This window comes from Typopeltis vanoorti, chromosome 19 (assembly GCF_054136105.1).
Source record: "Typopeltis vanoorti isolate ZY-2024b chromosome 19, IOZ_Tvanoo_1.0, whole genome shotgun sequence".
Classification (NCBI taxonomy): Eukaryota; Metazoa; Arthropoda; class Arachnida; order Uropygi; family Thelyphonidae; genus Typopeltis; species Typopeltis vanoorti.
The window spans coordinates 16,136,993-16,149,913 of NC_143567.1; the positions used below are offsets into that span (position 1 = coordinate 16,136,993).

The window sequence follows — 12,921 nt, forward strand, 5'->3', positions numbered from 1 at the left end:
ATAGAATGGGAGAAGCAGGTAGAACAAGGGGACATCCCTAGAAGCTGTATCAGGAGGGTGTGAATAGGTTTTTGCATGGAGTGTGGTTGGCAAGTGAAATGTACTGCCTGGCATTGTGGTGAATGTGGATACACTGAATGAATTTAAAGCATAGTCAGATGGGCTCTTTGTATGTAACAGTATTCACCTCCCATGATGAGTACTGTTGATGATTACTATAATAATAATAATAATTCACACATTTTAATCATTTTTAAATAAAATAAAAACCAAATTAGCAATTCTTAAATTGATAATGCTAAACCATTGTGTTTGAACATTTACAATTTGCATATATAATATGACAGAATTCCTTCTGCAGCATCCTAAAAATCTTAAGGGTGAAAAAAAGTCAGTAGTATATTGCAAACTATTGTACCTCCAAAGTTACAATCTTTCCTAGTGGTGCAGTGATGATGTACAAACATTCTAATCCCCCAGGATATGGCTGGGGATATAAAGGTGATGTCAAAACCTGAGCTGTAGGCTGAGCAAAAAGTTCTCCTCCACATCGAACAGGTTCTAACAAGAGCAAACAAAAGGCATTATTTATCAATCATGTAAAAAAAATGAGAATCTTTAATATTCTTTTATAGCTGAGAATTAATTATAATTATGGTTAATTTACAATAATATAATAAGTCAGTTTGAATAATGTAACTCAAATTACACACATTTAATAACTTAAATGTATTTCTTTATACACATAACTGACAGTTCTTACTTCGTGTGTTTATGTGTGTGGATTAGTTTTTGTCTGAAGTACAAATCAAATCACATATATAAGTTTTACAATTTACACAATTATAGCATACACTATGTTAAAAAATAGTGGGACTATATTTCAAAGAAATCTAAAATGAACATGCCTCAATAGTACGTAGGTCTTCCCTCCACCATTCTGTGATAACACGAGACAGGCTTTTATGACCATGCTTTCTTCAACATGACTACCAGTCGATTCACCCACTGTTTCGTGTGTCAGGTGACACCTTAAGTTCAGTTCATTTTAAAAGTGATTTATTGGATGAGATACAAATTGTGCTGGCAGTTAATTTTTCAGCATCATTTTATTCAAAGCACATCAGAGTAGCACCTGACCAAATTTCAGATCCTTGTCCATTACCACTCTGACTTCGTCCAAAATTTTCTCACCAAGTGTATAATAGGCATGCTCTTAAAAGAAACTTCATCATGATTATGTTGTTATAACTGTAACTGTGTACTTTCATAATAATTATGCATGTGTATATAAAATGTTATAATGGTAAATTTAAATTATCCCTGGATTCTGCATGGTTTAAGAAAGAATAATCTGTTAATTAATTGTGACATTCAAAAAATACATGTTATTATCTTCATTTATGATTTACAATATTTCTTTTACTTATCTGTCTGATGTTTAAATATTCCTACTAAATAATCTTATCTATAATTTGTCTGAAATTCAAACTGTAGTGTAGCAAATGTCATTAAGCATGAATGTGGAGATTTCCATAATTGTGCAAAGATATTCAGAATCTTAATATAAATTGATGAGGATGAGACGGTTTCGATCTAACACAGGCAGATCATATGTTCTCTGAGTACTGCCATAAACTACCAAGTATGTGACACTAAAGTGGAGTCATAATTAGAGGCTTTGGAAGCAAGATCTAAAGTCAAAGCTACCACTTTTTTAAATAACGAAACCTGTGGTGCGTTCATAATTAGAAGAAACACACGTATAAACCACAGTGAAAATTATTTAATTGTAAATATTTCATCCTAAGTATCTTAGGACATCATCAGTACAGTATTTAAACAAAAATTAGGAATAACATACAGTTAGGGCGCATGACAATAGAATCTCATGAAAACGTGCATAACATGCTAAAGTAGTACCAAAAAAAAAAAAAAAAAAAAAAAAAAAAAAAAAACGTTAATTATTTAATACAGTTTTGTATGATAATTTCCCATACTTTAGAAATAGTAAGAACGTCGTTGCGGTTTAGGTTTGGTCTGTGTAGTAGGGCTTCAGAACTTTCTTTGTATAAACGTTCATGTTTAAATAAAGATCTATGTAAAAGTTTAGCCTTTTCCCAATGGATCCTATGGTTTGGATTTTCAATTCCGTGTTGAGAGAGGCCAGATTTCTGCAGTTTAAGAAGACGAATGTGGTCTTGATGTTCCGAGATGCGTAACTGAACAGACCTACCTGTCTGTCCAAAGCAAGATAATTTGCATGGGCATGGAATCTCATAAACACAGCCTATCAACCAAGTTTACAACTTATTACCTTCTCCTAAGGACAAAGGCTCACCCTTGTTGTTACCTGGTGTTTATGAGATTCCATGCTCATGCAAATTATCTTACTTTGGACAGACAGGTAGGTCTGTTCAGAAACGCATCTCGGAACATCAAGACCACATTCGTCTTCTTAAACCGCAAATATCTGGCCTCTCTCAACACGGAATTGAAAATCCAAACCATAGGATCCATTGGGAAAAGGCTAAACTTTTACATAGATCTTTATTTAAACATGAACGTTTATACAAAGAAAGTTCTGAAGCCCTACTACACAGACCAAACCTAAACCGCAACGACGTTCTTACTATTTCTAAAGTATGGGAAATTATCATACAAAATTGTGTTAAATAATTAACGTTTTTTTTTTTTTTAATTTTATTTTTTTTTTTTGTACTACTTTAGCACGTTATGCACGTTTTCATGAGATTCTATTGTAATCATGCGCCCTAACTGTATGTTATTCCTAATTTTTGTTTAAATACTGTACTGATGATGTCCTAAGATACTTAGGATGAAATATTTACAATTAAATAATTTTCACTGTGGTTTATACGTGTGTTTCTTCTAATTAAAGCTACCACTGGCTGACCAATGAAAGAGAATTACTGTTCAGCAACTGGAGTTTTCATGGGGAAGAATCTCTATTATTTACACCACAACACAATTAGAAGAATCGTGGAACATTGTGCCTTTCAGATGTAAAAGATGTAAGTTTGTTTCTCATTGTGATGACAGAAATCTTCATATGGACTTTTACAATGAAGGTGAATTAGCCAATCTCATACAAAGGTAGCAGGATTTTTTCCCCTTCAAGAAACCTGAGTATCCTATATACAAAAATCAGCCAAAGAACACTCAAAATTTATAGAAAAAAATCACTATTAGTGGAGAACAGATGTTGAATTAAGTAGTGTAGACAGTGAATTATGTGCAGTAGAATGCCTTTCACAAAAAGTCATCGACTCTTTGGAGGTGTTATATGCTAGGTGCTTAAGTCTCTGTCTAACATCACATCGGATTCCTCCTCTTCTTTCTAACCCTCTCCTCTTTATCAATCAAATCAGCAACATTGTTATTTCTTATATCGGGTTGGCAAATAAGTTCATTCGGTTTATGCGTTAGTACAAGTTCAGTTTGTACTAATGCATAAACCGAACCACATAAACCGAAACTGCATAATGCAGAAACCACTTCGCCTGTCGCTATTGGTGTGCTATTATGCAACGCTACTGCACAGTTGAAAGGTGACATTTCAAATAACCTTTCAGTGAATTTTCATTTGGACGACTTCAGTTGCATGTGTGTAACATATTTTTAGAAATGAAAGGAAATAACATACATTACCGGCATATTTTGCTTTTTTATTTCAAAAATGGCAAACAAGCTGCGGAGGTCCATAAAAAAATATGCAGCGTATATGGGGATGGTGCCTTAACAGAACACATATGCCAAATTCCGTTCTGGAGATTTCAACATCAGTGATGTGCCTTGCGCTGGTCACCTGACAGAGGTTGATTCGAGTGTTGTGAAGGATATCGTCGACAAAAATTCATCACAAACAGTGCAGGAGATTGCTGCAGTACTGAACATATCCTATACAAGCGTTGAAAACCATTTGCACAAGCTGGGATATGTTTCAAAACTCAATGTTTGGGTGCTGCATGAATTGACTGAGGCCAATATGATTGCTCGCATATTCACCTGTGATTCACTGCGACGTCTGCAAGAAAATGACCAATTTTTGAAATGGATGATTATGGGAGATGAAAAATGGATTGTATACGATAACGTGGTACATAAAAGATCATAGGGGCACGAGCAAACCACCACAAACAACCTTGAAAGCGGGATTGCACCCAAAGAAGATCATGCTCTCTGTGCGATGTCCACTTATAAAGGTGTTGTCCACTATGAGGTGTTACCATCAGGCAGAATGATTGATTCAACTGTCTATTGCTCACAGTTAACGCGACTGGCCCATGCAATTTGCACAAAATGTCCTGAATTGGCAAATCGAAAAGGAGTTGTCTTTCACCACGACAACGCCAGATCCCACACATCGTTAACAACCTGGAGTAAATTGTTACGTCTTGGCTGGGATGTTTTGTCGCATCCTCCGTATTCACCGGACCTTTCATCTTCCAATTACCACTTATTCCGATTATCGTAGAATTCTCTGAACAGAGAATGAGGAGGGTGTCAAAACACACCTGGATCAGGTTTTTGCCAGTAAACTTCAGGAGTTTTATGAACGCGGCATAATGACGTTGGTGGATAGATGGCAAGAGATCATTGATAAAGAGGGTCAATATATAACTGACTAGTATGTATTATATATATTAAATAAAATGTGTTTCATTCCACTCTGAAAAACTGAAAGAACTTATTTGCCAACCCAATATTATTGCCCACAACCAGCATTTATTTGCTGTAAGCTGTTCTGTCTCTCATGTATGGGAGTAATAACAAAAAATCAAAGTGCCAGTTAATTGATAAAAGAAAGTGTTCTTTTTAACCAAGTAACTTGTCTGCTGGTTTATTTTATATTTTTTCATTGCCATTTCAATTACTCTTTCCAATGTATATCTGTTTGCCATGATTCAACAGTGGCTAGTCAGAACAACAATAACCTAAGGCCTGTATACTCTAGTATCACTTCATTCTTCATATGAAGCATGTTAACTGGATACAGCAACTTTCAGTTCAAATCTTGACTTAGGATATTATATTCAATGATAACCCAGATTTATATACTTGCTAACCTTCTGTCCTTTGGACATATTTTTCTTCGCATACTTAATTCTCTCTTTCCCAATTCTTTCCCTTATTTTATTACACTTTCTTGACTGTTGCCTAATCCTAAATAAACTCAGAGTAGTAGTCTTGTGCCGAAGACATTTATTATAGTCTTGCAATGTATTATTTATTATTAATCAGCAGCAAGATAACTTGAAATTATTGCCTTCTTTTAGGTACATTTTATTATTATTATCCAAACATCCCATGGAGTCAAAGCCACATCATGGGAGATCCCTTTGTCTATACACAAATATATTCAAATTCTCTGCAGATACCACACTCTCAGATATTGCATTCCAATCATTCAAAATTCTCCATGCAAAAAACCTGGTTCTCGCTCCCTTTGTTTCTCGCTCCCACCCTCCTTATACAGCTTCTAGGGATGACCTCTTGTCCCCCCCCATATCCCAATATTTTATGAAAAACCTCTTCAATATTAATCCTATAACAATCTCTTACCAACTTGTACATTCTCTATCATATCACCCCTCTTCCTACTATGCAATTTGAACCTTCTCAACCTTTCCTCATACTCAACATTCCAAAGATTAGAACTGATTTTGGTCAATCGCCTCTGGACCCTCTCCAACATCTCTTTGAAAACCAAGTGACCAAATCTGTGCACTGAAGTCCATATGTGGCTTAATCAGAGCCTTATTCAATGGGACAAGAATTTCCTTACTTGTACAAGTCAATGTCCTCTGTATCACTGCCAGAATTCATTGTGTTGTCCTCACAATTTTGGCAATATGTCCTCTAAATTTTAGATTCTTATCCTCTATCACCCCAAGATTTCCTCCACCTCCAATAATATATTCCAACAAGAGTAAATTTTACATCCTATCTTTGTTTTCTAAATTTTTAACCTTACATTTTGTAACATTGAAATGGCATCCACACTCCTGTGCCCACTCAGTCTAAAATCTTCTGATCTATTCCTCATATTTCATCACAACTTTGCAACATCTACAAATGAACTTTGCTCTTCCAGGATATTGCTTCCTCATACATAACTTGATGATAGCAGATTTCAGATTAGCCAATCTTCAATCCAATGCACTGTCTAACATCCAATTCCATCCACTCTAGTTTGACTATCAACTTACCATGTGGAAATCTATCAAAAGCCTTTGTAAAATCTAAGTTTAACACTGTATATCCATCTACCTTGTCCAATACAGCTATCACCTTATTGCAATAAGTGAGTAGAATACTAAAACATGACCTCACTTTAGCAAATTTGTGCTGCTCATCAAAGATAATACCACTGTTGTCAACCTAATTCTGGATCCTAGTTCTCACTAGCCTCTCCAACACTTACCCACAAACCTGACACACAGATTGACCTATAATTTGATGCTTGAGTTCTGTCACCTTTCTTATGAGGCAATACGATCTTCCCTTACTTCCACTGCTTTGGAACTTTACCAATGTAAGACTCATATTAAACAAATAAGCTGAGGAACATGTCAACTCCCTAGTGCATCAACTCAATGGCTCCTTATTAACATCAAGTTTGCTGAATTACCCATATAACTCTTGCTCACTCACAGTTAGTCTCTTTTCATCCACTACTCTCAAACTTTTCACGATGTCATATTCACAAAGATGAAAGACCATTATGAACTGCTCATTAAATATCTCAACTATGTCCTTTGTAACAGAGGTCCTTACACCATTTTCTCCAGTGGATATCAGGCCATAATTATTTTTTTTAGTGGCTACATTAAAAGGGATTTTTTTAGCTCCATTAGCTGACTGCAAAGAGAACCAAAGTGTATTTTTTGGCTTCAGTTTGCTACTCTTACCAACCAAGTCACCCTCCTTGCCTGTCTTTGCACTTCTCGTGAAATTTATTATTACCACTCATCTTATGCTGCCTTCATACTGCCTTCTTTCTCTGTATTTCATGCTTAATCTCTTCATTCATGTATTTCACATCTACCTTATTTCACCTTCTTCCTTGGAAAAGATTTAGACATTGCTTCTAATAGACAGTTTGTAAATAAAACCCAAGTAGCATTGATCTTCTTTCCACCCAATTCCTCATTCCATGCTACAGCAGAAAGCTGTCTCCTGAGCTTCTCATAATCACCAGCCTTGTAGTTCCACATATACTCTTTACTCACTGGAAGTCCTCACATGGTTGGCAATCACCCAGGAAATTACTTCATGGCCATTCACACCAACTGAAGGGAGATTCAACACATCATTTATAATGACATCCTCTGATCAAATCCAAGACGACCCTCAAATCAAATATTACAGTGGTGGTGAACCTATTTTATGCTCTCGTGCCAAAAATTCACAAATTGAGTTGCTGACGTGCCATGCAGTTTTTAATAGGGGAAAAATTAATAGAAAATTAATTTAACTTAATTAATTTAACAAATATACAAGTACATTTAAATTAGTTATCAATCACTGGATGAATGAAAATCTTGTAGCATATTGTAGTTTCCTTAGGCCAACATTATTAAATTAATTTCTGCTAATTTTCATTGACATATCCCATTCTGATCACCAAAAATGTATAATACTATTCAGTGTAAAATTGATTATTGTATTATTAAATTGATTTTAATGATGTTGATTTGAAAAAAAAAAAGGTAGTGAGAAAAATATTTATGCATTGTAACTCACCATGGAACAGGTGAGTTACAGCTGAACTCAGCTGAGCAGGAGAAGCAACAGAAGGATGTCAACTTGTTGGCAAAATGTTTACTGTATTTACTTGAATATAACTTGCCCTCAAGTATAACTTGCACCCCTGATTTTACTTTACGAAAATACATTAAAAAGTTTTGCATATACTTCGCACACGAAAATGTTTATGTCAAGGTAATAGTAACTCTCTCCGCACGGTTAACAACACTCCCTCCCCAACAGCCATTGTACTGCAGATGCAACAAAAACAAGTAGTTTTATTGTATCCCTGAATAAGGTGCAGAGGCTTTTGCAGTGTTTGTAATATATTTCTCACCAACAGTGCAATTAGAGACAGCTGGAATAAAAACGGCGCTAACTAATGAATCATATGTCCCCTCTCACAGAAACTATGATGTATAGACTCAAGCAAAACCATAGGTTCACCAGAAACAAGCACCAATGAAATTCAACGAAGGGTTGAAACTTTGTGTGAGTTGAGCCTGTCGGTAATGAGAAGTTCCGTCGGAACGATAAATGACACCCCATTGTGAGTGTGTTAAAACTAAGAAATATATAGTGAATGTTGTTATGACAGTTTCAAATGTTATGGAATTCGGTTAGTATTTCAACTCAACAATTGTCAGTTGCCTTTGTCTTTGGGTTGCACAATTTTTTGTTAATACCACACCAATCATATGCATGTCTTCATAGCTGCTCTCTGGTGTAAAACAAAATTTATCCTGCACTTATTGTAACAATTAAAAAAAAAAAAAAAAAAAAAGGTTGAATAATTTATAAGCGTATAAAAGGATATCATTTGTAAATCATTGACGTGCCAGCAAAATTCTCGAACGTGCTGCCTCTGGCAGGCATGCCATAGGTTCGCCATCTAGGCTCTATTACATACTGTCTGAAGTACATATCCTCAAGAACTCAAGAAATTCATTTTCTTTATTTCTGGTTGGTATCTCTTCATCCCAATCTATATTGCCATACTTAAAATCATCCATAATGATTACCCTTTTTTCTATTTACTTGGCTTAATTTCTTTATACATTTCATGGTCACTATCCTCCATATAACCAGATATATAGCAACCTCCAAGTAAGTATTTTATTCTATTTACCTCTATTTCACATCATGGAGTTTCCTCTTGTTTCTGCTTGAAAATCACTGTTACTACTTGCCCCTTACATCTCTACCTTGTATGGACATAACTCTTTTTTTGTCATCAATAGCACTCTGCCTCCCTTTTTGCCTTTCTATCTTCATGAAAAACATGGATATTCTTTTCATGTCTATTCCTGTCAGGATGTCATCATCATCCAAACATGTCTCACTTATTTCAACAATTTTTGGGTGGACAAACTCAATCGATGCAACCATTTCAATTCCCCTTGTTTTTGATACTTCTAGCATTCGTATATAAACCTAACAGTTCATACTTGGATCTATAATAAGTTTTGCTAATATCACTTATTAGATGTGACTTCTCTATCCCTTCCTGAAGCCATTTCTTTTTCTCTTTACCCATTCCAAAACCTTCTTCATATCCACCTGTTCTCCATGCATCTAAGGTGATCCCATTCACTTCTTCTTCTACATACACATACACCTTCAACTCTTCTTTGAGCATCAACCTTTTTTCATGCTGTGTTCCTCTGTCCCCCTGAGTCTCCCCATTTCCCTGGTTTGTCTTACACCTTGTTCTCTCATTCTCTACACTTATCCATTCATAAGCATCACTTGAATCTCTCCTTCCTTACTCACCTGCTCTTTTACATCACTTCTTACTTGCTCAGATTCATTCTCTGCACCCATTACTCTCCCTTCCAGCAAAGTCTCTTCAAATGATTCAGGCCAAAACCATTCAAATGCAGTCTATCACTTTTATACAGTCAATTCATCCTTCAAGCTCATTGTGCACATTAACAACTGCACTAATTTCTTTTCACATATTTCCGCAAACATATCATTCATAATTTTTGCTCTCTGCCTCCTCTCATTGCTCTCATAGTTCAGAAACACACTGACTACTTTCCAATCACACTCTTATCTTTTATCCTTCTCTACAACCTCTTGATATCCAGTCTTACATTCTCCTTGTTCCTAGTCAAGTTATTTGTTCCTACTACTGCCACTAACTCTTTTGCTCACTTACTTCTCATATCCAATGCCTCAACTGATCTAATCATTTTACCTCCCGGAATACAAAACTTGCGCATCTTCTCATTTTACCACACCTCTAATAATTGAATCACCATACAATGCCACTCGTGAGTCTTTCGTTACCTTTTTCATACTAACATCATTTGTTTTTGTCTTCTTCACTCTTCCATACATATCTCCAATTTTCTTCATTTCACTCTGCATCCATTTCATCCCTTGCCTCATTTTCACCAACTCAGCTTTCAAATTTTGCATCATTTTTTCACTATCATTCACTCTTGCTATCTTATTGTTGGTCACACAAGTTTGTTTGCCGTCAACCCCACTCACCATCCTACTGTTAATTGCACTCTGCTTTTAGCATCATCATTTTATCGTCAATTGAACTTTTTTCCTCGCTATCACTTCCACACACACACTCTTTGAACATCCACACAATCTTCTTCAACTATTGTTTCAGTTATGATGCAATGTTCCCTACTCATATTTTAAACTCATGGTCCATCAGAGTATTGCACTTCCTACACACCCACACTAACTCCTTTCTCTTATTTAGGCCTCTCCACATTAACATCTGTGACATAGTCCCACATCATTCACTTAACTTGTCTTTTGTGCTGACTTATGCAATGATCTACTGTTCACTGCCCTATTGTATCAGAGCACTAATATGAAACAATGAATTTAAAGTAATACTACCTCAGAAATTTAACCAAACACCTGGTTTCGCACTCAAATAGTTCTCAATATACCAATTAGACAATATTACCACATGAAATATTAAATTTACTTATCTTTTCACAGTCTACATGACGAACAATGTGTAACACTCACCACTTAGTGCAGTTCCTATTTGTTTTGTCCTAATCTACTGACATACATACAGCAAATCAGCTCTAGCTGAATAGATTTCAATTTAATTTAATGTTTGAGCACTTCACTAAAATTTATTGAGCAATATCAACTTTCATTTTAATTGGGCCATTCCTAAAAACTAATTCAGGTAATGATTCAAAATTATACATAAATGACTACATTCAGGCTGGATAAAATTTAATGAATTGAGTATTTAAGATATCTGTTAAAATTTTTTTAAGTCATTCCAATTACACATGATTTAAAATTATCAAAAATCATATGCAACAAATAACAAAAAAAAAAAAAAACAGAACTACATAAGGAAAAATAGATCTAAGTTCAATGCTGTAAAAGTTAGCTAGTACTCAAATTCAGAAACAAATAAAGGAACATTATACTCTATGAAGAACAGCATGGCAATGTTAAAAGGATGTATTGCTTTGCTCACATTTTAATTTGTAATTTGTTCACTTTTTAATTTCAAGTAGTTGATGAAGGATAAGGCAAATGGCTATATAATGATATTGCTGAACTGTTTGCAAAGGGCATTTGACAAGATAACATATGGAAAGCTCTTACATAAACTGGAGCAAATGGAAGTGGATATTAAGGTAGTGACAGGGAGGGATCAGTAAGTAGCAACGAGATGACTATATGACAAGCATCAGAGAGTAATATATGATGTCTAGGAAAATAAGTAACCAGCTGTGTGGCAGACACACTACTTTCTAATATATATCTGAAAAACCACATGTTAGGCACTGGAAACAGTTAAACATACACACACAGAGAGAGAGAGAGAGAGAAAAGATTAAGTGACTCTAATATTTTACCACTGTTTATAAAGCATCTTCAGAGATAGATAATAATAAGTAGGAATAAAAACAACATTTAAACAGCAACATAAGCCACATAACAAATATTCACAAATTGAATCTTGGTTCCAGCTGTATGAGAAATGGGGAACACATTATTAACGTTCAAAAGAACCAATCAGTATTCATAATTATCAACAAAGGATTGTGTAAATTATACTGAAATATAAATAAATACTTTGTGTGTGTATGTGTGGTGTTTTCCTTGCCCTTTAATCTCTACTTTACTTAGTCTTTCAGTTTTGTTTTCCATAGCTCTTGTTTTAGCATTCAGTAAATGTTTAGGGTCTGTGCAGTTAGCCAAGTGGCTATGCGCTTTGCAACCATATGCCTGGGGAAGGAGTGTCCTAGGTTCGATTCCCATCGATGATGTGAGGAGCTCAAGGATCTTCCTCAGCCATAGCCAAGTTAGCCGGTATTGGGCGTGGACAGGCAGAGTTTTTCTCCCAAGTTTATCTGAGGTTTTTCATCCCTCGAGCAGGCAAACTGGCCCTATGAACACACACACAGATAACAGTCATGAATATCGCCCTTAAGGGATGCAGCAGAGGAGTGGCGAACCAGCTTCATCAATACGCCAATAACCCCTCATTAGGAGGGGACTCAACCCCTCCTAGGAACAGACGAGAGGGATAGAAATGTTTAGGGAGTTTAAGTTCTATGGCAGACTGCTGACAAGGGTAGGTATAAGATGCTCTCTCACTGTTTTGCTGTATGAATTATCATAGCACTTTGTTGTATAAAAGATTGCAGTAGGCTGCATCATATGGTAAGTATCTCTCTTGTTACATTAATCATTATTAAAGTAATTGTCTGATATAGTGTCTCAGGATCAATACACCGATGTTTATGGTTTATGTGCAGCCATTAAAGAGTTGGTTAGTGATTCACATATATTTATATTGGATCTCAACATGGAAAAGATTTTTCTGTACAATGTTTCTAATTTCAAAAGGTGACTCTTTGCAGTTAGTGTGGATTGTTATACCGTGTAATAGTATTGTTTCATAAATGCCACAAGATAATTTTCTTAGTGTTGGCTGGTATGACATGTTCACTTGGAACAGTTGAGAGGCAATGATGACAAGTTTCTCATGAGTGTAATTAATATATCTGATCCATTTAAAGTAGCAGCCCATGTTTTACACGTGTTGTGGCAATAGCAACTGTTCTCCTTCTTAATGTATCGATCCCCACCTCACTCCATCTCATAGGATCTCATATGAAGATCCTATGAGATGGG

At 35.5% G+C, this 12,921-nt stretch overlaps 1 protein-coding gene across 1 annotated transcript in view; it reads right to left on the reverse strand.

The window, feature by feature from the left end:
* LOC150095877 (uncharacterized) overlaps window positions 1-12,921 on the reverse strand; it is a 710,412-nt gene that overhangs the window by 655,101 nt on the left and 42,390 nt on the right. The window contains exon 7 of the mRNA XM_090409554.1: window positions 419-561. Coding sequence (XP_090265680.1) covers window positions 419-561 — 143 coding nt within the window. The remainder of the gene's footprint in view (window positions 1-418; window positions 562-12,921) is intronic.